The sequence below is a fragment of the Vulpes lagopus genome, chromosome 7 (assembly GCF_018345385.1).
Source record: "Vulpes lagopus strain Blue_001 chromosome 7, ASM1834538v1, whole genome shotgun sequence".
Classification (NCBI taxonomy): Eukaryota; Metazoa; Chordata; class Mammalia; order Carnivora; family Canidae; genus Vulpes; species Vulpes lagopus.
The window spans coordinates 76,770,895-76,792,664 of NC_054830.1; the positions used below are offsets into that span (position 1 = coordinate 76,770,895).

At 50.9% G+C, this 21,770-nt stretch overlaps 1 protein-coding gene across 1 annotated transcript in view; it reads right to left on the reverse strand.

Annotated features, from left to right (window-relative positions):
• COL15A1 (collagen type XV alpha 1 chain) overlaps positions 1–21,770 on the reverse strand; it is a 104,958-nt gene that overhangs the window by 32,374 nt on the left and 50,814 nt on the right. The window contains exons 8-21 of the mRNA XM_041764471.1: positions 20,805–20,960; positions 19,411–19,563; positions 16,956–17,105; positions 16,277–16,426; positions 12,917–12,976; positions 11,655–11,747; positions 10,062–10,187; positions 9,445–9,507; positions 3,327–3,362; positions 2,757–2,897; positions 2,494–2,562; positions 1,714–1,749; positions 1,526–1,609; positions 141–206 (exon numbers count right to left, since the gene is read on the reverse strand). Of these exons, the coding sequence (XP_041620405.1) occupies positions 141–206; positions 1,526–1,609; positions 1,714–1,749; positions 2,494–2,562; positions 2,757–2,897; positions 3,327–3,362; positions 9,445–9,507; positions 10,062–10,187; positions 11,655–11,747; positions 12,917–12,976; positions 16,277–16,426; positions 16,956–17,105; positions 19,411–19,563; positions 20,805–20,960 (1,383 nt within the window). The remainder of the gene's footprint in view (positions 1–140; positions 207–1,525; positions 1,610–1,713; positions 1,750–2,493; positions 2,563–2,756; positions 2,898–3,326; positions 3,363–9,444; positions 9,508–10,061; positions 10,188–11,654; positions 11,748–12,916; positions 12,977–16,276; positions 16,427–16,955; positions 17,106–19,410; positions 19,564–20,804; positions 20,961–21,770) is intronic.

The following is a 21,770-nucleotide window of genomic DNA, read 5'->3' on the forward strand; positions in this document are numbered from 1 at the left end:
AAAGAAAGAAAGAAAGAAAGAAAAAACATAAATAAATAAATATAAAAAATAAATTTAAAAAAGAGCTAAAAGGCTTCCAAACCAACGCAACTTAGTCTCATCAGAGGGACCCTCACTCTAGGGCAGCTATGGATACACACCGGAGGCCCAATGAGCTCAGGGATGTCCGAGAGATTCATGAATCCATGGGTGATGTTGGTCAAAGCCTGAAAAGAGAGCAAACAGACGATGAGACAGTGGGCAGCGTATGTCCCACCCTGCTCCTGGCAAGGAGGCTTTCACTGAAGTCGCCCCCCATGACAGAACACAGATGGACATGATAACACCCTAAACTCACTGCCGACACATCCATCCCTTCCCCATCTTTTATAAAACAGCCCTGAGCTGCTGTGGCACTTTCCTCTTTCAATTAACCTTAAAATTGCACAAAACATGAATGCCTTCTCTCTTTTTAAAATTTTAATACATGTAGATATTTTGTATATAACACAAATATATATATTTATATATATATATGATATATATATCTATATCTCCACAGAAAACTTGCAGTGTTGGCTGTGTGTGTGTGTGTGTGTGTGTGTGTGTGTACGCGCACATGCGTGCAGGTGCCTATTTTACATAAATGGCATCAGGCTGTATGTATTATTTTTCAACTTGCTTTCTCCAACCATATAGCATGACCATCTTTCCACATGAAATTGGGGGTACAGGCATTTTTAGTTTTAACGGATTGCTAAAGAGCTGTCTAAAGGGGCCATACAATTTACACTGTCACTAAAGCCTACGTTTCCACACCCTTACCCATGCTTGATATTTTTAATCACTTTTTTTAAAAAAAGAAACTCTAGTCATCCTCTTTTTTCCTAGTAATTTGGGATTTTTGTCTTTCTGTTATCTACCAGTATGATATCATTTGTCTCCAAAGGGGCACAGTTTTTCACCAATGTGATACCCTAACACGAAGGGGACCTTGCTGTGGTCCCAAGCCACATCCCAGCCTCCTCTACAAATTTCTATCACTCTCTACCCTCTTCATATCCATCAGCTCCCTGTGCCTTGGACACACACTTTTTCTATTCTGAGCTTTGGCTCAGAGTGTTCCTGCCCCCCTGAATTCTGCAAATCCTGTTCTTAACACTCACCTGCTAAGATCATTCTCAGCTCTCAAGTCTCTGCTCAAAGACAGTTCCTCCAAGAAGTCTTCCTGAATTTCCCATATCCCAAAACATCTTTATTCACTTGTGCCCCCATTATGTTCCTCTGCCTCTATGTTACAGCTCTGTGACAGCTAATCTCTTGACTGTAAATGCTGCCAACTAGGGGGATGTTCTGGAAGCACTATGTGAGAACAGTGGTACTGGGGTAGGAACAGACATGTGGTGGAAGCTCCAAAGCCAGATGCCAGCTCTGTGCCCTCTGCATAACCACCAGCCTCAAAGGCCCTCAAGCTGTGTTCAATCTTCTCTCCCCTTTAGTAAAAGCAGCAAATGCATAGCCATGCTCCACCCTGGATGATACTCACACTAGACAGGACCTCGATGCGACCTGGTGGCCCCCTGGGTCCGGGGGGGCCCACAATGCTGGCTCCATCCATCCCTTTGTCACCCTGGATACAGCGATGATAGTGAAAAAAATCATTTGTACATGGATAATGCTCCTAGAACCTGGTTGGAAATTTCCCCCACCCCTACTTCAGATCTGTGACCTCACCTTGGGTCCCTGGTCTCCTTTTTCTCCTTTGGGACCCTGGTAAAACAAATAAACATTGTTTGGTTTTCTTCTCTTCACTTTGCTTACTTCCTATCTTGCCTCCCTAAGTGCCCATGTGAATTTTGCCCCCAGATAACAGGACCAAAGATGATGGGCAAACTTCCCTTCCAGAGTCAGAAAGGAGTCTTCCCAGCACAGGGAGAGTGGCTTCTTAACCCCGAATCTCAGAGCCCTCTGCACCTAGAGGATAGGAAAAGGGGACTGAGGGGACTCTACTGCTTGTCCCTATAGGCTGTTTCTCCTGGACCAGTGTGCTCAGCTCTGGGTCCCATTTGACAAAGATAATGAGATGGGGGTGGGGGTGGGGGTCGGTCCTCTTGAGAGTAGGAATCACTGCAAAAGATGGACAACACCTCCCTGGGGCTAGATGCAGTGGGAAGGGGCACCTGTCAGGAGCACAGTGTTCTGAAATGAGGCAAAGTGTGAGTACTGAACAGGGCAGCAGGTAGGAAGCAATGAGGTGGAGATGCTTGATGGTAAGGACTGGAGAGAGAGAGAGAGAGAGAGGACTTTCAAGTTTTCCTCTATGATGTTCTGTGCTGCTCCTCTAAGAAACAAGCTATAAAGAGCACTTGGCGTCCCCACAGCACTGCCGGAAGCTGGAGGCACAGAGAGGGTGAATTAATGGAAACAGCAGGGCCAAGATAGCACCCCCATAGCTGCCACACTCCAGCACGACAACGTGACAGTCCTCAAAATGAAGGCTTCAAAACAACTTACACTTGGAGCCACTGGTCCGGAGATTCTCGGTTCATGCAATAGCCTGATGCTTCCGGACCCTTCAGTATCCTGGGGAAGGAAGAATGAGAATTTCCTCTCCAATTCCTGAGCATCTACTTGTGCCAGGTGTAGAGCTGGGCCCCAGGGCTGGGCTCCGTGGGGGGGCCGCCACAGCCTCTGCCCTTTGTACCAGCGTTGCAGCTGGCTTTTCCAACAGTCCCCAGGGCACGTTGTTCTTTAACCACACAGAGAGGGGAACATACCTCAAACCCAAGTCCCATTGCACATCCAGGGCCTGGGGGTCCTGGGGGTCCAGGAGGCCCTGGAGGTCCCATGATCCCGGGACTGCCGACTTGTCCATTTTTCCCTGGAGGTCCTGGTAAGCCTCTGCTGCCTGGGTCACCCTGTAAGGAAGAGGACAGGTTTACCGGGAGGCCCTGGGTTTGCTCATGAAAGGAATAACATACGTGCCTGAGTCAGAAAATCATTCTTTGGACTTAATGAGATTGATGGGGTCTCTGATGGGCACTGCTTCAAGGTACAGAAACTGCTACCTGGCTAACTGACACTTCACTTGGAGATGAGCTGATGCGCTCTGTGCACGCCCATGTGGGGAGGACGTGAGAGAGGAGTAAACACAATGGGCTGCTCACCCACCCACCCACTCACCCCACCCATGCCAGCCACTCTGCTTTCTCTCAGCACTTGCTGAGATGTGTTTCTCTCTGCTCCCCAACACTCATGTGTTTAGCATTCCAGCCAATAGTCCAATTATAGTAAAGCCAGAGAAAGGACAAAAATGAGAGGCAAGCTTTTTGTTCTTTTTCTTTTACCTTTTCACCAACGGAGCCATTAGGCCCTCTTGCTCCCTGGGAAAGAAAACACACACACACAAACAAAAGACAAGAGAAAGGGTCAATTAATATACATCTCACTTGGTATAGTCAAAAGAAAAGAAAATGCAGAATTATTGACTCTTAAGTAGCAGGATATTAAAATGGGCTGATGTCTCCAAGGCAAGTGCATTATCGGAGTTGTCATTTTGCTAGGCAAGTTATGCCGAAAGCTTGAGAAATCCGTGTTTCAACTCTTAGCTCATTATCTACCTCAAGAGTGAAAAGGAGAAGTTGACGATTAACAAGGGAGAGATCGTAGAGGAAGAATTCCCTTGGAGAATTGTCCGTGCACTGGCCGGTCCGTTACCCCACCCTCCCACGATGCAAGTAGAGGGATACGTCCCCTACTCCAAGCTAATAAGCGGACTTCAAGAACTTGATATGTATTCCCTAGACTTTTAGAGATCTGTGGAACAACGGCTGACTTTCTTCTGGATATACCTAAATACCAATATCTGGCTGGAGTGGCCCCAGGATGAGGTTGGGGGGTGTTGCTGTCAAGTAGGTTGCAAAAAAAAAAAAAGGAGGTTGCATGTCCATCCTCAATGGGGACCACAGGACAGGTTTAGATCTGGGAGGTGGTTAGATGTGGATCCCATGGAATTGACCCAGCTGTGAGCCCTGAGTAGAAGGGAGGACCAATGGGGGCTGGTGGCCAGGAGTGGTCAACTACAAGAGACATGGCCCTACATGTCAGGGGACTGTGGACGCGAGTCCCAATGAGAGAATCTCTGAGGATTCACGAAAGGAGGAGTCAGGAAAAGGTCCTGACACTGATGGTGATGGACCCACCATCTATGGCTGTGCTCTTCTCCTCAGTCCCCTGTCTCCCTGGGCTGGGTCGCTCTTCTATATCAAATCCATAGAAAGGACAGAGCAGATAGTTCCAAAAAAAACATGCTCAAAAGTCAGATGGCAAATGACACTGAGCTTGAAAACAGCCAGGAACGCCAAGGGGAAAAGACAGGAAGCCGAAGCCTGAGACTTCAGTGGTGGAGAGAAGGCACAGGGGAAGACGATCCTGCAAAGTGGTGACAGAAGCCAGGAGCAGGGTGAGGCTCTGATGGGCAGATAGGCTGAAATTCCGGAGCAGGAAGGCCAGCGAGCCCTGCCATTCCCCCTCATCTCCCCCAGTCCCCACACCTACAAGAACAATAAGCTTATATGCTGCAGTCCGGGTATAGGGCAGAGTCCTGAGTAGCTAGGGAACCCGACGGGGACCGGGGCACCCCAAACTCCTAAGACCAGCTGCTGAGATGCCCTGCCTGATGTCAACACTCCCCCCACCCCCCCATCCTCTCCCTGAAACCTGCAAGTCTCAGAAGTAGCTGCTGCCCAGCTCCCCACAATCTGTCCAGACAGAGGCAGAACACAGCCCGAAGTGAGGTTCCAATCTCAAAAAGCAAACACACAAGCAAGAAACACCACACATCCGAGGGAAGGCAACGCAGGGAAAGAGGCGGCAGTGCCAGCAGTGGGATGTACGCCCGGGGAAGGAGCGTGAAGGACACGAGCCAACCGAGACTTGAAGGGTACGCAATACGGAATCTCAGGGAGGAGAGGGAGAGTATTACAGCCGCGAAACACGGACCAACTATCACGAAATAAGCACAGCGGTTATAGAAAAGAACCAAGCAGCGATCTTAGAAATAAAAATACAGAACTGCGGAAAGGAAGTACTCGATAAGAGCTGAATCAGAGGGATGGACCTGAGGAGAGAATCACAGAATCAGGTTGCAGCCCTCCCCACCCCCCTCCCCTGGACATTAGGGGGTGACAGGAGGGGAAGGGGAAGGGGGACTGGGAGAAGCGGTGGTGCCTGGGTTCGGAGGCTTCTCTGCCTACCAGCCTGAGCAGAGAGAAACTACATGTGACCTTTCCCTATGGGCAGAAACAAAAAGAATCAGGTTCCAGTTCCGTCGCCTCTAATCTGGAGGCTATGGTTACTGCACCTGCTCTTCTGGGGTGTGACCAGCCACGCCAGCCTCTGTGGCCTGTAGCAATCTGTCCCCGAGGGAAGTGCCACCCTTACGCGCCTTTCCAGTAATGAGTCGCATAGAAGTCAGGGATATTGTGAACCAGAAGTTAAATTAACCCCCTCTCTTGACTTCTGGACCCTAATCTCTGAAAACCTTATTGTTGTGCTGCTAGCTGAGTGTGTTAAAGAAAATTATGGGGGAATCCCTGGGTGGTTTAGCGGTTTGGCTCCTGCCTTCAGCCCAGGGCGTGGTCCTGGAGTCCTGGGATCGAGTCTCCCTGCAGGGAGCCTGCTTCTCCCTCTGCCTGTGTCTCTGCCTCTCTCTCTCTCTCTGTCTGTCTCTCATGAATAAATAAATTTTTTTAAAAAAGAAAATTATGTTCAGAAAGTGAAAAATGGTCTTTTTCAAAGTTACCTTCCCAGCTCTTCAAATCAAGAGTACCTCTTGTAGTGGTTTCAAAGGAAGTTCTAGAAGATATTTTGAACCTTGAGTTATTGGCCTCAGACACAGGTGATTTTTATCCAGCTTGTAAATGCAGAAAGGTAGTATTTGGGCCCGTCCCACTGGCTCACAGATTTGGTGACCACCATTTTGGATTCTGAGTGGATCAACTGGGACATGGACGAGCTTGCTTATTGGAATTTACATGAACAGATGCAGTGAAAACTGGGGACTCCAATTACAAGAGTCAGCGAAGACTCCCTGCTCCCAAAATGATGACAGTAGAGCTATAGACTTCATTGCTCAGTGTGAGATCTTGGAATTCCAACCAGCCAAGCTGTGGGTTTGGCTGTGGCAGTGAAGTATGGAGAGGCCAGTTCCACAACGGAAATGCTGCAAAAGACCGAGGCGCAGGAATGCTACAAAATCATGCTTCAGAATTCGTTAGAAATTTCCACTCATTACGGTAATGGGATTTGCTAAGGACATTATGAGACTTCAACATACAGGAACATCAAAAAACCTAATAACTCTATCAATTTTTTTTTTCTTGTGGTGGTATCTGAGACCTTGGGCACGTCTGTCAGTGGTGGTCATGCAGTTTGTTATACTGATAACTTGCAACTTGTTAGTTACAATTGACCATGGTCTGTTTGGTTTTACGGAGACCCATAATCCTGATTTTGTACCAAACACATCTGATGGTTAAAGAAGAGCTGAAGTAGGAAATCGGGCCAATATTGGAATGTTTAACCGAAATAAGCTGTTACCAGCTCCAAACCACGACTGGAACCTCGTTAAGCGTGGCTCCCCCAGCAGAGTGTCAGATTTAGAGAACTGCTCCAAGAACAACTGGGTTTCAGTAGAAAAAGGGAAGCTGATGATGATTTACTTGCATATCTCCTCATCTCATGGGCAAGACAAAATCTGCTATGCGAGGTCCAGCAATGACATTTTGGCAGCTTGGTGAGATCACTCAAAGCCTGTTAACTGGGAGTTCAATGCTCCTCAGCAATTCTGGGCACGGAAGAAAACTTCAAAACACAAACTCTTTCCTGCCTGGGTGTTCCAGCACCTTTTGACACTGAAGAATACACTGAGTGACTCAGATTGTAAAAGAAAGTGAAAGAGTGATGATCGTAAATGCGACACATGTGAAGATCTGGATGGCACCGTGTGCTGGGCAAAAAGAAGAAAGGAATTTTACAGAGATTCATCTCCAGCGAGTCCTTTCAGCATCCTTTCCAGAAGCACTTGGTAGCTGAGAAAGCAGGCTACTCCTCGCCTGTTCCTTCATGGGCCAAAGACCTCAGAGGGGCTGCTCATGTTAATTTGGGGAAATAAATTAAGGAGTACGCCTATCATCGAACACAACATAAAATAATCTGTTTCATAAATTCTTAATGACCATTCACATTATGATGACAACCTCACATTTGAAAATAATGACTATATATGATAATATTCTTCTTCTTGCCAAATTAGCTGGACCTTATTCTTTGGGAGAAAAGTCCCCTTTAGATAACTGTCCAGACTGGTCTCTACTCCCTGCAAGTGAGAAGAGAGGCTGCTTTCTGCGCAGCCTGAAGAACTCCTCCTACAAGTGTCCACGCAACTGTGGAAGGCACCGCCTGGCAGGAAATGAGTCCCTTGTCACCGGAGGTGTGCAAACTGAAGAACAGTATCGCGGAGGGGAGTCAAGGATCAAATGTATCATCGGATCTCATGTTGTGTTATGCCCTGGAGACTGCTCATTTTCTTTAGCACGTTTCTGTTATTTTATATCCATACCACAGTTCCTTGGTTTAGTTTTGGCTTTTAAGAAATTTTTTTTAGGTAAATGTCATCTGCAAGGTTTCCTTTGAGTTTTCTAGATGCGAATTTCCAAGTCCTTTTACAGTCTCCTTTTACTTGGCCAGAAAGCATTGTATGAACATCGTGTAACAAATTAGTACTCATAGCAAATTTGGGAGAGAAAAATGTAATTTATCTACAACAATTATCCTGGTGAGCCTGCTGCCCTGTGCAAGGCTGCTCCCCTGAGCTGCTGCAGAGTGCACCCGCCCAGTGTCAGCATGCGGATGTGGGCATGGGTATTTTTAAATACCAGAGGAGCATGGAAGGGGTGTGTGGGGGCGGGTAGAGGAGAGCTGGTAAGAAGAACAGGGAAGAACAGTGTAGGTCTGTGATGTTTCCTGCAAAATCGAATTTCTTATGAAATACTCAGTACATGTAAAATGAGGTCCATAAAGCTTGACAACTAGTTTCTTTCTTCCTTTTCTGAGAAATGAGCTTTCCATGAAAATCAAGTTACTATTTCAATTAAAATAAACACACTTGAGAGCTGACGGAAACTGGAAATTCAGTTCAGGGAAGATGGTGGCGTCTAGGGAGTTCACATTTTCCACGACTTCATGCAGTGGAGTACACAGAAGGCCTTGCTCCTTATCTCAGCCAGGACAGATCATCCTCGCTCTGAACCCCAGTAAAACTCATGACTGCATCATTGCAAGGAGGTTTACCTTATCTTTATTGCTCTCCTTTGAGGGATGTGGCTTATCTCATCAAAGAGCCTGGGAAGACTGCAGGGGCAGGAACCCCGCCCCCACTCACCGCAGACAGAAGACAGGCTTACACAGAGAATGAAGAGTGAAGGGAACAGCAGATTTGCTGATCAAACACTAATGGGGGCCTGAACCAGATCCTAAGGACGCACAGACAGTGTGAGTGCTATTTGTCAGGGTAGGGGTCGATCGGGGGAGCACACCGGTAAGCTATCACCAGCTGAGAGGGGTCCCAGCAGAACAAATACTGTGTTAACAAGAAGTGCAGGAAGGAGGGCTGCTTTCTGCTCATAGAGAGTCTGAAAGGGCTTCTCAGAGGATATATCTGAACTGGCCCTTGGAGGACAAGGAAGGGGAAAGTCACCCAAGATGGAGAGAAAGCATGTGCAAAGGCCAGGGGGCCATCCAGGAAGAGTATGCCCACAGCACTGCAGCAGGGCTGCTGGCTGATCCAGAGGCTACATGAAGGAGACGGGAGGAGACAGAGCTGGGATGGAAGGTCTGGGCGCCGTCAGTGTTTCGTCCTACAGGCAGCAGCGAGGCTTGATACCTTCTCAGCAAAGCCCAGAGAAAGCCTGCTACGGGAGGGTGGACGGCTGGGGCAGATGGGTGGAAGCTGGATTGTGGGTGCGGAAAACGCGACACTGGCAAGACGCCTGAAGCCACCGTGTGGGTGAGGAGAGATGAACATCAGATCAGGGAGGAAAGAGGCAAGAGATGTGGATGGCAGGTGCACCAGTCCTGGCAACAGGTGTACCAGTCCTGGTACAGCAGGAAAGGGAGAGGAAGGAGGGCTCAGAGAAGATACTGCCTTTGAGTCCTCATCACTGGCTAGGTGGCAGCGCCATTCATGGAAGCTGGAGATGCTGAGCTCAGGTTTGGGCATCAAGAGCCCCAGGACGGGGACATCCAGCAGCGAGGGGATTAGGACCCCTCCTATTTAGATTAGAAAGGGTCATTCACCTAAGAGGCAAGGAGGTCTAGAGGTCTCAGGCCTAGAGGTCAGACAGAGAGACGCAGTGTGGGTCTGGTGGCCCCCATGTGCTTGGACCCCTCCCACCCTGTCCGTACCTTCTCTCCCTTCATCCCAGGAAGGCCGGAGGCTCCATCAGGTCCAGGCTGTCCCTCGGGGCCCTGAGAATATCAATGACAATCAGCCCACAACATCTCTGATAAGAATCACTATGAACCCTTCCTGGAGAAGTAGGCCATGGCTGGGAGGACCAATCAGGTGAGGTCAATGGGTCCAGGAGCCTTGTGTCAGTCTAGGGTGGAAATGCTGGTCCCTAGCCCCAGCATGGCCACTGCTGACCATGCACCTGTGGATGAGTGTCCCTCACTCTCTGGGTGGCATCTTCCTCTCTGGGTTTGGGGGGAGCTGGGGGCAGGGTCGGCCTAGATGGTCTCTGAGGACCTCCTGCCCCCGGCCCAGCACTTCGATGTCCTATGATTCCAAGATTCCACATGAGTCTGTATCTCCTATCCTAAGACAAAACAGCAAAGCAGTGTGTAGGATGGTATGTTTCTTGGCTTCTGCTTCTTATGAGTCTCAGTAATGACTCAGCTGAGGATTTTTGTTTACAAACATTAGCTAGCTGCTCACTCTCTGTTATGAGCCTTCGTGTTGGAGTCTGGGGTCTAGAGGAAGCCTCACGGCCAAGGAGAGGGAGAGATGACCAGCAGCTCACCGGGGGCCCAGGTTCACCAGCAGCTCCATCCTCTCCAGGCGATCCAGGGGGTCCCATGAAAACATCAGTTCCTGGTTTTCCTGGAATCCCAGGTGAGCCAGGAGGGCCCGGGGGGCCTGGGGGACCCTTAAAAAAAAACAGATACTCTGTTAAGAAACAGCAGGGTAGGGGATAAAATATACTAAGCATATATGTTCCCTTCATTCTCTCTGTTCCTCACAATAACACTGCAAGTAGGGGGATCCCTGGGTGGCTCAGTGGTTTAGCGCCTGCCTTTGGCCCAGGGCGCAATCCTGGAGTCCCGGATCAAGTCCCACATTGGGCTCCCGGCATGGAGCCTGTTTCTCCCTCCTCCTGTGTCTCTGCCTCTCTCTCTCTATGTCTATCATAAATAAATAAATCTTAAAAAAAAAAAAAAACACTGCAAGTAGAGACTGGTGTTCCCACTTAGCTGATGGGGGAAACTGAGGCTCAGTGAGACAATGTGACTTGGTCTGGGCTTACACACTCACAGCTAATTATTAGAAAAGCTGGGACTTGAACCCAGGTCTTTCTGAGCCTATCATATCATGTTTTCTCCCTAGACATAGCTATAGAATAAAAATCCACAATCAGTTAGAATTTTCAGAGGTGTCCTGGCTAATTTAGTTTTCTGATTACCTGACAGAGCAGTCAAAGACTGCCTGTTGCTAACTCTTATTAAAATTCTTCCTGTAGGGGCACTTGGGTGGCTCAGCGGTTGAGCATCTGCCTTTGGCTCAAGGCATGACCCCGGGGCCCTGGGATCCAGTCCCACACTGGGCTCCCCGCATGGAGCCTGCTTCTCCCTCTCCCTGTGTCTCTTGTGAATAAATAAAATCTTTAAAAAAAAAAAAAAAACCATCCTGCAGTGGACTAGTCTCTTTAGCCTCCAGCTGGGTTGGTGGATCCTACCAGTCAGAAAGATCCATGTGACTCCCATTTCACTTATCCAGTTAGGTCCAGAATCCTTCCTGTCCTAGCCTGAGGAGGGGACAGAGGGGCAACTGGGTGGAGTCTTCTAGGGTGAAGATTCAGCACAGGGGCTCAGGGAAAGGGCTGAAGGCAAGGTTGGGGGCCCCAGCACAAAGCCACCAGCTGGAGTTGGAGAAGGGAGGTGATCGCCAGGAACCAGAAACTAGTGGGGGCCCTGCCTTGGGCAGGAGGCTGAGGGAGCAAGAGCAAAGGGGAAGAAGGATCAGTTGAAGAGGTAGTAGGGATTGCCTCGGGGTAAGGAGGATTTCAAGAAGGATCTGGAAGCCAAAGTGTGAAATACTACCCAGAGAAGAGGCCAGTAATTCTCTATAATGGGTAGAGGGGATGGAGGCAAAGCCAATAAGAAGTGAGGGTCATGGGGATACGTGACCACGGAACAGCGCTGGATGCCAGGTAAAGGGGGCAAGCGGCGAAGCAGAGGTCCTGAATATAAACTATATATAAGACTCATATTCATTTAAAACAAAACAAAACTGATCAAAGTGGAAAATGCCAAACATAGACACATGTGGAGGGGAAATCCTCCGGATTTCTGAGAAGGCGGTCCCAGATCCCAGGATGTCCCATTCTCACACTTACCCTTAACAGCTCTTCATTGCGTACCAAGTCCCCAGAGCCAAACCCAATTTCGGAGCCCCAGCCCAGGCCGGAGCCCTCGGCCTCAGTTTCCACCTGGAGAAAGAAGAAATTCCCACCGCTTGGTTTCACCTGCCACTCCCTAAGGACAGGCAGGTCACCAAAAGTCTTCCCTTGTAGCCCTATCACTGCTGCTGCCACTGCCCTTCTGGTCTCTTCTCCCACTCTCCTCCCCATTACCTCCCTTTGCACAGCCAACAGCCAACCAATCCTCAAACATACGGTGCTCTTTCACATCTTCTCAGCCTCCCTTCTTGCCTTTCAAACTGTTACTCATCCTTCAAGGCCTAGTTCCACGGCCACTACCTCCATGAAGCCCTCCCACCCCATTTCCAGGTGGAGGTGGAATTCATCTCTCCCTACTCTGTGTTCCTCACCAATCTCTGCTGAGGTCTGGATTTGGGGGGTAGGACCACGTGACTTGAAGCTCAGTTGTGTGTATGTCTGTGGGCCCCTCTTGGCTAGGTCCCCTCCAGGGTTGGTCCCCTCCAAGGTTGGCCTATCCTGAACTGGGCATTCAGATACCTCTGCACAAGATCTGGTACCAAGAAGGCACTCATTGCATACTTGTTGAATGCCATCAAATTCCTCCAAAGGACAAAAGGGAATCTCTTAAAAATACCTTTCTAGTACTTAATTCCTGAACATAAGAATCAGGTAAGGCTCAGTTCAGTCATGGAACATGCATGGAGCATATGCTCAGAGGCCCCAAGGAGGGGCTGGGCTGGAGGTTAGGTCTGGATTGAGAAGGGTGGCGGTGGCGTGTGCGTGCGAGTGGGAGAGGGAAGGTGGGGATGGGGGGGCTGCTGCCACTGTCTGAGGCACCAGCTAGCCTCGGGGCTTGGAGACAAACTGGATGGGGACGTGGGAGGCAGAGGGCCACTGGAAGATGTTTCTTGATTTGCCTTGGTATCCAGGAAGATGGGGTGCTGCTCCCAGAGACAGAGCATCCTGAAGGAGGAACAGTCCTGGGGCACGGTGACAAGTTGTTCAGGATGTGGTGGAGAGACATGTGGGTCATTCAGGGCCCAGGATATAAATAGGATATAAACAGACTCTGCCCCTGAGTTCCCTGAGGGTTCTGACAGAGGTAAAGGCCCTGACGTCTCACTGGAAGGCACCCTGAATCTGAGTCTGTGCCTATTTCTCAGCAGCCCCAACCCCTGCACACTGCATGTGTGCTGAGCCCAGATAGGGGGTCTCACCGTGGGTCCAGTAGGCCTGGCAGGTTCAGGGTGGCCAAAAAGCCCCTCCCCAGCTTCACCCTAAAGAGGACAGAATGGTCAGCAGAGCGCTGGGCACCCCTCCTCTGCCACTGCCCCCCCTTTGTAGAAACTGATCATCTTTAAGAGGAGCCTTACACAGGGGTAAAGAAGGCTTTGTTCCTCATGAGCCAGCCCAAGGGGCACTTGTCACCCTGGGCTCAGGAGCCCTTTCTTTCTGCATCGCACACATAGGGCGGATGGGTATGATGGAGGGAAGGAGGCTGTAGGGATCCTCCCCATTCTGTCAGCTAGGGTCCCTCCACCACCCCAGTCCAGGTCCTGCCAGAGCAGGGTAACTAGGCCCAATATGCCACCCTCTGAGGCAGGTTCTGGCCGCCCCGCTCCTCCCACCAGCCCTGTAGCCTGTCCAGAGCCTTTATTGCTCATAGGCCTGCCTCCCTGGGACCGTGGGCTCCTGGAGGGCAGGCATAGTACCCGAATCACCTCTAGGCCCCAGCGCCTGGCCTTTGGTGGGTGTTTAGGAAATGTTTTCAGAGTGACAGGAATACCCACTTGGAGAGGAGAAGCAGAAAGGAAAAATAAAGCCCTTTTTATAAACAAATAAATACAGACAATCAATGCCACACAATGTACTCAAGTTTAGAACCAGTTTTCATCGTGCGTTATATTCCTACACCATTAAATATTCCTGGTAAGTATAATTTTAATAGCTGCATAATATTCCATCATTTGAATAGCCTTTATCCAATTGACCCCCTTTTTTGTCTAGTTAAACTGTGTCCAATTTTTTCTATTATGGGTAATATGGAGATTAGCAAATTTATATACAACAAAGCCTTTTTACATAGCAGACTATCCCCTTTAGGACTAATTCCCAGAACAAAAGTTTCCACGTTAATACGAAGTAGTTTCATGGTTGTTAATACGTGCTTGCAAAGCCCTTCCCAGAAGTAGTAAACCCATCAACACTGCCACCAACATGACAGGTCTCACCAGGCCTTCAGCACCAACTTCTCGAAGTGGAAAATACAAAGGATCAAAGGACAACTGACTTAGTTTCTCCAAGAAATCAATGATAAAAAGAAAAAGGAAGCTAAGAAACAATCATAGACCCCAAGAGACTTAAGAAACATCAGCCCAAACATCATGTATAGAACGTGTCTAGATCCAGATTCAAAGTAATTGTAATAAGGCATTTTTTAAACAACTAGGGTGTCAGATATTATGAAAGAACCATTGTTATATGGATAACAACATTGATATTGATAGTAATGACCACTGATGAGTGGCATTGCGGCCAACAAGGAAAAAAGTTCCAGATCAGCCTATTCACAATATGCATTAAAGTATTTATCAGTTAAATAATGCGACATTTGGGATTTGTTTTAAAATACTCCAGCCTTCACCTCCAGCCTTCATCTCTGCTCCAAAAAGATGGCCAAATGAGGTGGAACAGATAAAGCACGGTGGCGAGTTGGTTATGTGTTCACACTGAGTCATGGGTACGTTGGGGGGTTTATTGTAGTACTCTAAATTGTCTTGTGAATTTTTAAAATTTCTATCACAAAAGGTTTTTGAAAGAGAAAAAGGAGAACTGGCTCCACATAAAGGTGCATGGCCAGCCAATACGGCTGCATCTGATGTGGTGTCACCATGGGGAGATGTGGTCTTGCTGTTTTCCACGGCCCTTAGAGTGAGGAGCAGAAGAGCAGGGGAACCTGGTCGAGGCAGTCACAATGTGTGAGCCGGGGCCACACGGGTCACTGCCAGCTGGGTGGGTTCCACTGAGCTGTCCAGTAGAATCTCCTGGGAGCCTGAACCCCAGAGCAAGGGGCTCCTCGATTGGTCTGGCAATGCACTCAGACACCTGCGGTGGTTTAATGCGCAGAGTTAAAAACCAGAGCTTTGGTTAAAAACCTCCCTCTGTTTATGGATGGCAACATCTACACTGAAGGACACATCACACACCAGTGGCGCCCCTGCAAGGAACCCTGGCATCCTGGCTCCCAGTCTGGCACCTTTCCACTGCACCACACTCTCAGGGGTGCTCAGGGGCATAAGCTCTGCTGGCCAGCATGCCTCGGTTCAAAAGCCAGCTCTGCTTCTTCGAGGCATGCAACAGCAGGCAGGATTCTGGAGGTCCCACGACCCTCACCAGCAAACTGGGCCCCTTTCAGTTTGCAGTGGTATGCATGGGGTCAGATAAACTCGGACATAGAGTGCTTAATAGATGTCAATACAAACAGCTGCCCTCAACTGTGAATTCGTTGGGGACAGGAGCCAGGTCATTATCATCTCCATCTCCAAGAGTCTGAACTGAGGCCCTGAGGTACTGTGCTCAGCCAGTGAGTAAATCAATGAATGAATGGACAGACTTTACAGAAAGAGGCAGTAAGTGGCACTTGATGACCCCTGGACCACTAGCAGAGGTCCTCAGGCCATGGGCACTCTGGCTCCAGAGTATTCTTGGACATGTGGTCCCACAGCTCTCGCAGGTTAGCCCTGAAGTGCTGTGGTGGGTCACATGGGCCACATGGGTGCCTCCAGCCTGAGTCAAGGCTCTGAAAGCGCAGGTGACCCGATGTTACTTAGGAAGTAACATGCCCGATCTGGTCACCAGACTGTCCCTTACAAATATTCACATGCCCAGAGCAGCTTCATTCAGATTCACACCTGCCCATGCAGAGAACAGCGGGGTTCTTAGTTCCCAAACACAAAGTTACAGTCCTTATGTGGTGACAACCCCAGGCATGCGTACAGAGCTTTCCAAACATTCCCAGACTGCGGGACCTCTGACTTGACCTCACAGCCACCCTCCTAGAAAGAGGACCACATGAGCCCCAAAGGAAAGAGAGGGTTTGGGTGAGGTCACACAGATACAGCCCAGAATCAGAGAAACTAAATAACAAACAAACAAACAAAAAGAATCAGAGAAACTCATGGAGGAAGGGACATGGTGGTCACCCACATACACCCCCGAGTCCTGAGTATTAGGAGCTTCCTCATGTTTGGGATGGGACTCCCGTGACATTTGAGATGGGGTCTTTGCATCTTTGGCCAGCTTTGCCCATTATAAAGTTTTCATTTGAATTCGAGGACTGGGACAAGAAGCCGGGTGCCCTAGATTTTTTTCGCCCTTGCATTTCCTCTGCAAACTGCAGCTTCCTGGGCGTTCCCAGGTTGGATGCCCCTCAAAGGCCCAAATCTGGAACTTAATGAACCACGATGAAACCCACCTCTAAGCAAGCCTCTAAGCAAGTCCCTCCCAGGACTCTGGCCCTTCTTTTCCTCCTCTGGAAGACGGGCCGCACCTCATCTTCATGCCTCTACGCCACTTACCGGAGTGACCCCTCTTTCAGAGGCCACTGTGGGTACGGGCAGCGGGGGCCGCTCCGGGAGGCTGCTGCCCACCTCTTCCGCCTCAGCCTCAGCCGTGGGAAGGGGCTCCGCTGTCGCAGCTGCTGCCAGCTCTCCCTCATCACCAGGCCCCTGAAGAGCAAAACCAGCAAGAGGAATCACCTCCCCTCCCCGGTGACGCAATGTGCAGCATCGCTGCTGGGGGGTGTGGGTGACAGTGGTTCCTAGGGTGCCAGCCCCCGTTTCACGAGACCTGCTTACCTTCAACTGTCCTCACCGCATCACAGGAGCACGGACTCGCAACCCCCTCCAACATAGGCGCCTCCTCTGGCGGTGGGGCGCTCCCTCCCCACCCTTCTCCCCGGCCACCCCTTCCAACCCGGCAGCCCGCGGAGAAAATTCTTGGACGAAGTTGGGAGGACCAGGGCTGGGTGCTGACTCCCTGACCTGCTCTGTCACGCTCCTTCCACGGCCCCCCCTCCCCGCCTCCCTCGGGTGGCGACGACCCACGTCCGCGCCCTGGCCAAGCTGAGGGCTGCCCTGGCTTCTGGAAGGCCAGGCACTGCTCCTGCCTTGGCACGCTGGCCCGCCCCCCTGCTGCGAGGCACACTGACACCCCCCCCCTCGCTGCGAGGCACAGGGAAGGCCAGGAGATGCTTACGGGAGTGCCCGCTTGCTCAGGGGCCGCTGTGGGTGGGAGGGGAACCAGGCCACCCGTGGGGACCTGGCGAGCCTCCTCTTCCTCAGACGTGCTGCCGGGCACTTCCGTCGTGGCTGCTGATGCTGTGAACATTCCTTCAGCGACTGCACCCTGAAAGGGAAGAGGCATGAGAACAGGCCGCTCCTTCCACACCCCTGGTTCAGCAGCCGGGCCAAGGCAGACAAGTCATAGGGCCATAGCTTTGCTCCTGCGAGGCCCGCCTTGGCCCACAGGCCCCTGGAGACCCAGGCTGGGGCACCTCTCAGGTCAGCAGGCCACCCCCAGGCTCCCCCGCGCTCACCGCCGCTTTGGCCTAAGCCTGCACATGCTCGGGCCCTGCGCTCACCCCGGGCAGCTCTGCTGGCCTCCACGAGTCAGGACTCAGGCCCTAGTTTTCTCATGCTGTGACAAGGGCTTTGCCTTTCAACAAGTGGGGGAGGGAAGGATGAGGAGTGAGGGGAAAGAGATGGGAGGTGAAAGAGAAGAAGAAAGGAGGAGGAGGGGAAAAGGAGGAGGAGAAGGTGGAGGCAGCCACTTTGTTAATTAAAATAAGCAAGTGGCCTGGAGAGCTCTGTCAGCGGGTCCCCACTGCGAAGTTCGCCTCATGGACCAAAGGGGAAAGGCTGGGAGCAAACGTATGGAATATTCTCAAAGGCCGGGCTGTTGATATGTGACAGCCAGATGACACCTCCAGTCATTCATCCAGCAAATATCCACCGAGTACCCACCATTTATTTGCAGGGAGGAAGACAGTGAACAAGATGTATATATAATCCCTGTCCTATTAGAGCTTACAGTGTGGAGGGAGCCAGAAATGAACTATTTATTAAGATTATTATTACCTGGATCCTTGGGTGGCCCAGTGGTTGAGCATCTGCCTTTGGCTCAAGTCGTGATCCTGGGGTCCTGGGATCAAGTCCCACACTGGGCTCCCCTACGTGGAGCCTGCTTCTCCCTCTGCCTGTGTCTCTGTGTCTCTCATGAATAAATAAAATATTTTTTTAAAAAAAATATTTATTCATGAGAGAGACAGAGACACAGGCAGGGAGCCCGACGTGGGACTCCATCCCGGGTCTCCAGGATCGCACCCTGGGCTGAAGGCAGCGCTAAACCGCTGAGCCACCCAGGCTGCCCTAAACAAAATCTTTTAAAAAAAGGTTATTATTAACTACAATTATCATGAGGCCTTCCAAAGAGAGGTTTGAGTACCACGAACATGTCTGATGAGAAGATTCACAGTCTAAGATGGTACTTCCTTTCTTTTTTTTAAGATTTATTTATTTATTTTGGAAGGGGGTGGGGAGAGAGAGAGAGAAAATGAGCATGAGGGGGAGGGGAGAGTGGCAGCAGGAGAGGGAAAGAGAGAATCTCAAGTGGACTCCCTGTGGAGCCTGGAGCCCAATACAGGGCTCCATATCATGACCCTGAGATCATGACCTGAGCCAAAATTGAGAGGCAGACACAACTTACTGAACCACCCAGACGCCCCTGGGATGGTACTTCCTTGACAAAGTGGTGCTTGAGCTGAACTCTGAAGGATAAGCCAGGAAGGAAAAGGTTCTAGGCAGAGAGGAGGGGGTATGGGAAGATCCTGAGCAGAGAAGCACAGTCAAGAAACTGCAGGAAGGTCAATGAAGTGGGAGCACCGAGAGCCAGGGAGACAGTGGCCTAAGAAGTGGTCACCAAGGCTGGCCAGGCCGGACCCTGCAAGGCCTTGTGGCCACGTGGGGGAGCAGGGTCTGGAGTGAGGGCGATGGGAAGCTCCATGCAGAGGGTTGCCCCCCACCCCAGGGAGAGTTGAGGGAGAGGATGGAGGTGAGGTGGAGCCTTAGTCGTCTCAGTCCCACAGGCTGGGGCTGGGAAGGGTAGAAGGAGGCAGGTCTATAACGGATTTAGGTAGAAAAATCAGTAAGACTTGATGCTTAACAGGATATGGAGAGTAAGGAAGAGGGAAGAGAATTCTGGATTGGCTGACTAGGGGGCGATGGTCCCTATCGTTGAGGTGGGAACACATGAGGAGTGGACATGAGGAGTCCAGGGCTGAGTCTGAGTCTGAAGAACTTGCAGGACTCCCACTCTAATCACATCATAGGGACAGACCCACTAAGTGTCTTAGAATATCTGCGTCCCACCTTCATGAGCTGGGAACACTGTCTCCATGTCGCCTAAGGAGAGGGCTGAGGGAGTTTGGCCCTGCCCTTGACTCTGCCCTTCCTCTCCCCTCTCACAGCCCAAGCTTGTGCCCAAAAATAGGGCTCGACCACACACGTGCCCAGGCCTTGGCCAACTCCACTCCAGAGAAGTGCCCCACTCAGGCTCCTTTGGATGTGCTGAAGAGAATGAAGACTGGTCCTCTAAGAAGGCCAGGACCTGCTCCAGCTGCGACCTCAACCCCGAGGCACTTTGCACTCCTTACCAGGGTAACCCCTGTCCCAGGGTCCTGGATGGTCATGGAGAGGGTCGCTCCCTCTGTGGGCACAGTGTCGGCCTCTGTTTCGTTGGCGGTGCTATCAGGCACCTCGGCCTCCCCAGCTGCAGTGGCTCCCGAGCCTTCTTCAGCATCTACACTCTGAACAGGAAGACATTGAGAGGGGCCTGTCAGCGGTCCACTGTGGTCCGTGTGGCTGGAGCCAGCAGACAGCCAGGGTCCCTTGGGCATCTGCACCCTGTGGCTTCCTCGCCTTCAAAGCACTTGCACATCCAAGACCTCATCTTGCCCAGCACCGTGAACACAGCACCCATGCGGAAACCCACGTCTCGCACACCATGCAAGGTGTGAGCCCCTGGCCAGCGTGCCACCTGCGTGGTTCACCCCGCTCCTCCCTACCATCGTCGCTGCCACCCACCTCCATCCCTTCCGTCTTCCTTCCACTGCTCCTGGGAGTGGGGCTTTCACCGACGCCCCAGTCGTGGTGCCAGGGCAAAATCCAGGGACCCCCAACACACAGCCTTCTCCCTCATTAAGAGGAGTTGGCTGGCCTCACTGACCTCCTCCTCACCTCGCTCTCCTTCCACCCCTCCCGCACCCCTAACCCTGCCCTCCCCGAGGTCACCAACAGTCATAGTGGCAGATCCACCACCCGCCTTCCAGGCCTTTACTCACTGAGACTCTGGGAAGAACATGAAAGCACTGACCAAACCCAGAGCGAGCCGATACCACCCCTTGCCTGGAGCACGACACAGCCTCCGATCCCAGCCCCGGCCTCCAGGCTTGCTTCTCCCAGCCTTTCTCCACTTTCTGAGACCTACCTTGACTAGTCCACTAGCCCACTTCTGAACACATTCTAGCTCCCACTCACGGCTCTCAGGGTCTCGGGGGCCTCTCCAGCCACATTGCCTGCCTCCTCTTGCTCACACTCGACCCTCTACATGTTCCCATTGATGCCTCCAGGTCTCTGCTCCTGCTAGCCCACCTCCTGGAACACCTGTCTCACTCTCACCTGCCAGGTTCCTTCTCAGCATCCCCATAGCCTCACCTTCAGCAGCATCCTATCCTCAGGAAGGCATCCAGGGCCCCTGATCTTTTGGGTTGGGTTCTGAGCCCCTTTCAGTGCTTTTCCTATTGCATCTCTTATGGCTCTGTCCCCAGGAATTGGTCTATCCTATCTACCCATGCCCCACATAACACATCACTCCACAAACAGCTGAATGAGTCAACAGACCCCTCAGCCTCCAAATCGGGGTCTACACAGACTTGATCCCACAAGGCTATCAGTCTGCATTCTGCAGACTGATAAGGAAGACCAGTGACTGCCCCCACCTGTGATGCCCACCATCCCCCAGAAACAGCAAGTGCTCTGAGCTACTTACCAGAGTGACCCTTTCCCCCATATCTTCAGTGGACAAGGAGAGAGCTGGCCCCCCGGTGGGCATACTGCTGGCCTCCGCTTCCCCGGCAGTGCTGGTGGGCACCTCAGCCTCCCCGGTGGCCGCTGTGGCTGCCAAACCCTCTTCAGTATGCACAGCCTGAAACAAAAGCATCATGAGGCACCATGTCAGGGGGCCTATGGCTCTGATCCATGTGCCTGTGGCTGGAGAGAACAGACTGCCCACAGCCCTCCCTCTCAGCTTGCATTCCTGTAGCTTCCTTCTCTCGAAGCAACTTTCTTATCTATGACTTCACCCCAGCCCCAAGATAGTCCCAGAATCACAGAATCCCAGGGACAGGAAAGACCGTGAGGCAACTGTATCTCCTGTTTGAATCCAAGCATCTGTTTGCACATGCCCAGTGGCCAGGCCATCCCTGTCTCCTGAGTTAGCCTGCTCCAGCTCCAGACGCTTCTATCTAGACACATCTGTCTCCCTGTGACCTGCCCTAGGTGCCACTCCAGAAGCTGTAAGGACAAGTCGAATGCTTTTGCCCCTGATGGTGCTTCAGAGATGTGCAGACAACAACCTTGTCCTCCTCAGCCTTCTCCAGACCGAACCCCGTGATCCTTCTCTGCCTGGGACTCAGTTTCCTTGGGAAATGCAGAACCTTCTCTGGAGGTTACACAGCAGATGCAAGAAATGGAAATAGCAGTTTTGGGTGCTAGTGTGATCCAACTATCTCAGTTTTCTCTCAGTTTCCAAACGTTTCTTTTTTTTTTTTTCTTTTAAATTTGGAGGGTTGTTCTATTTTATTTTGTTCTGTTTTGCAAAACGTAGTTCTTTTGGATACTAAAACCATTAAGCTGACCAAAGTTAGATTTCCTTGCTGCAGGACTTACAAGGAGTCTATAAAAAGGAGGATAGAAAGTGGAGTATCTCCCAAATGTATCTGACCACAGAACCCTT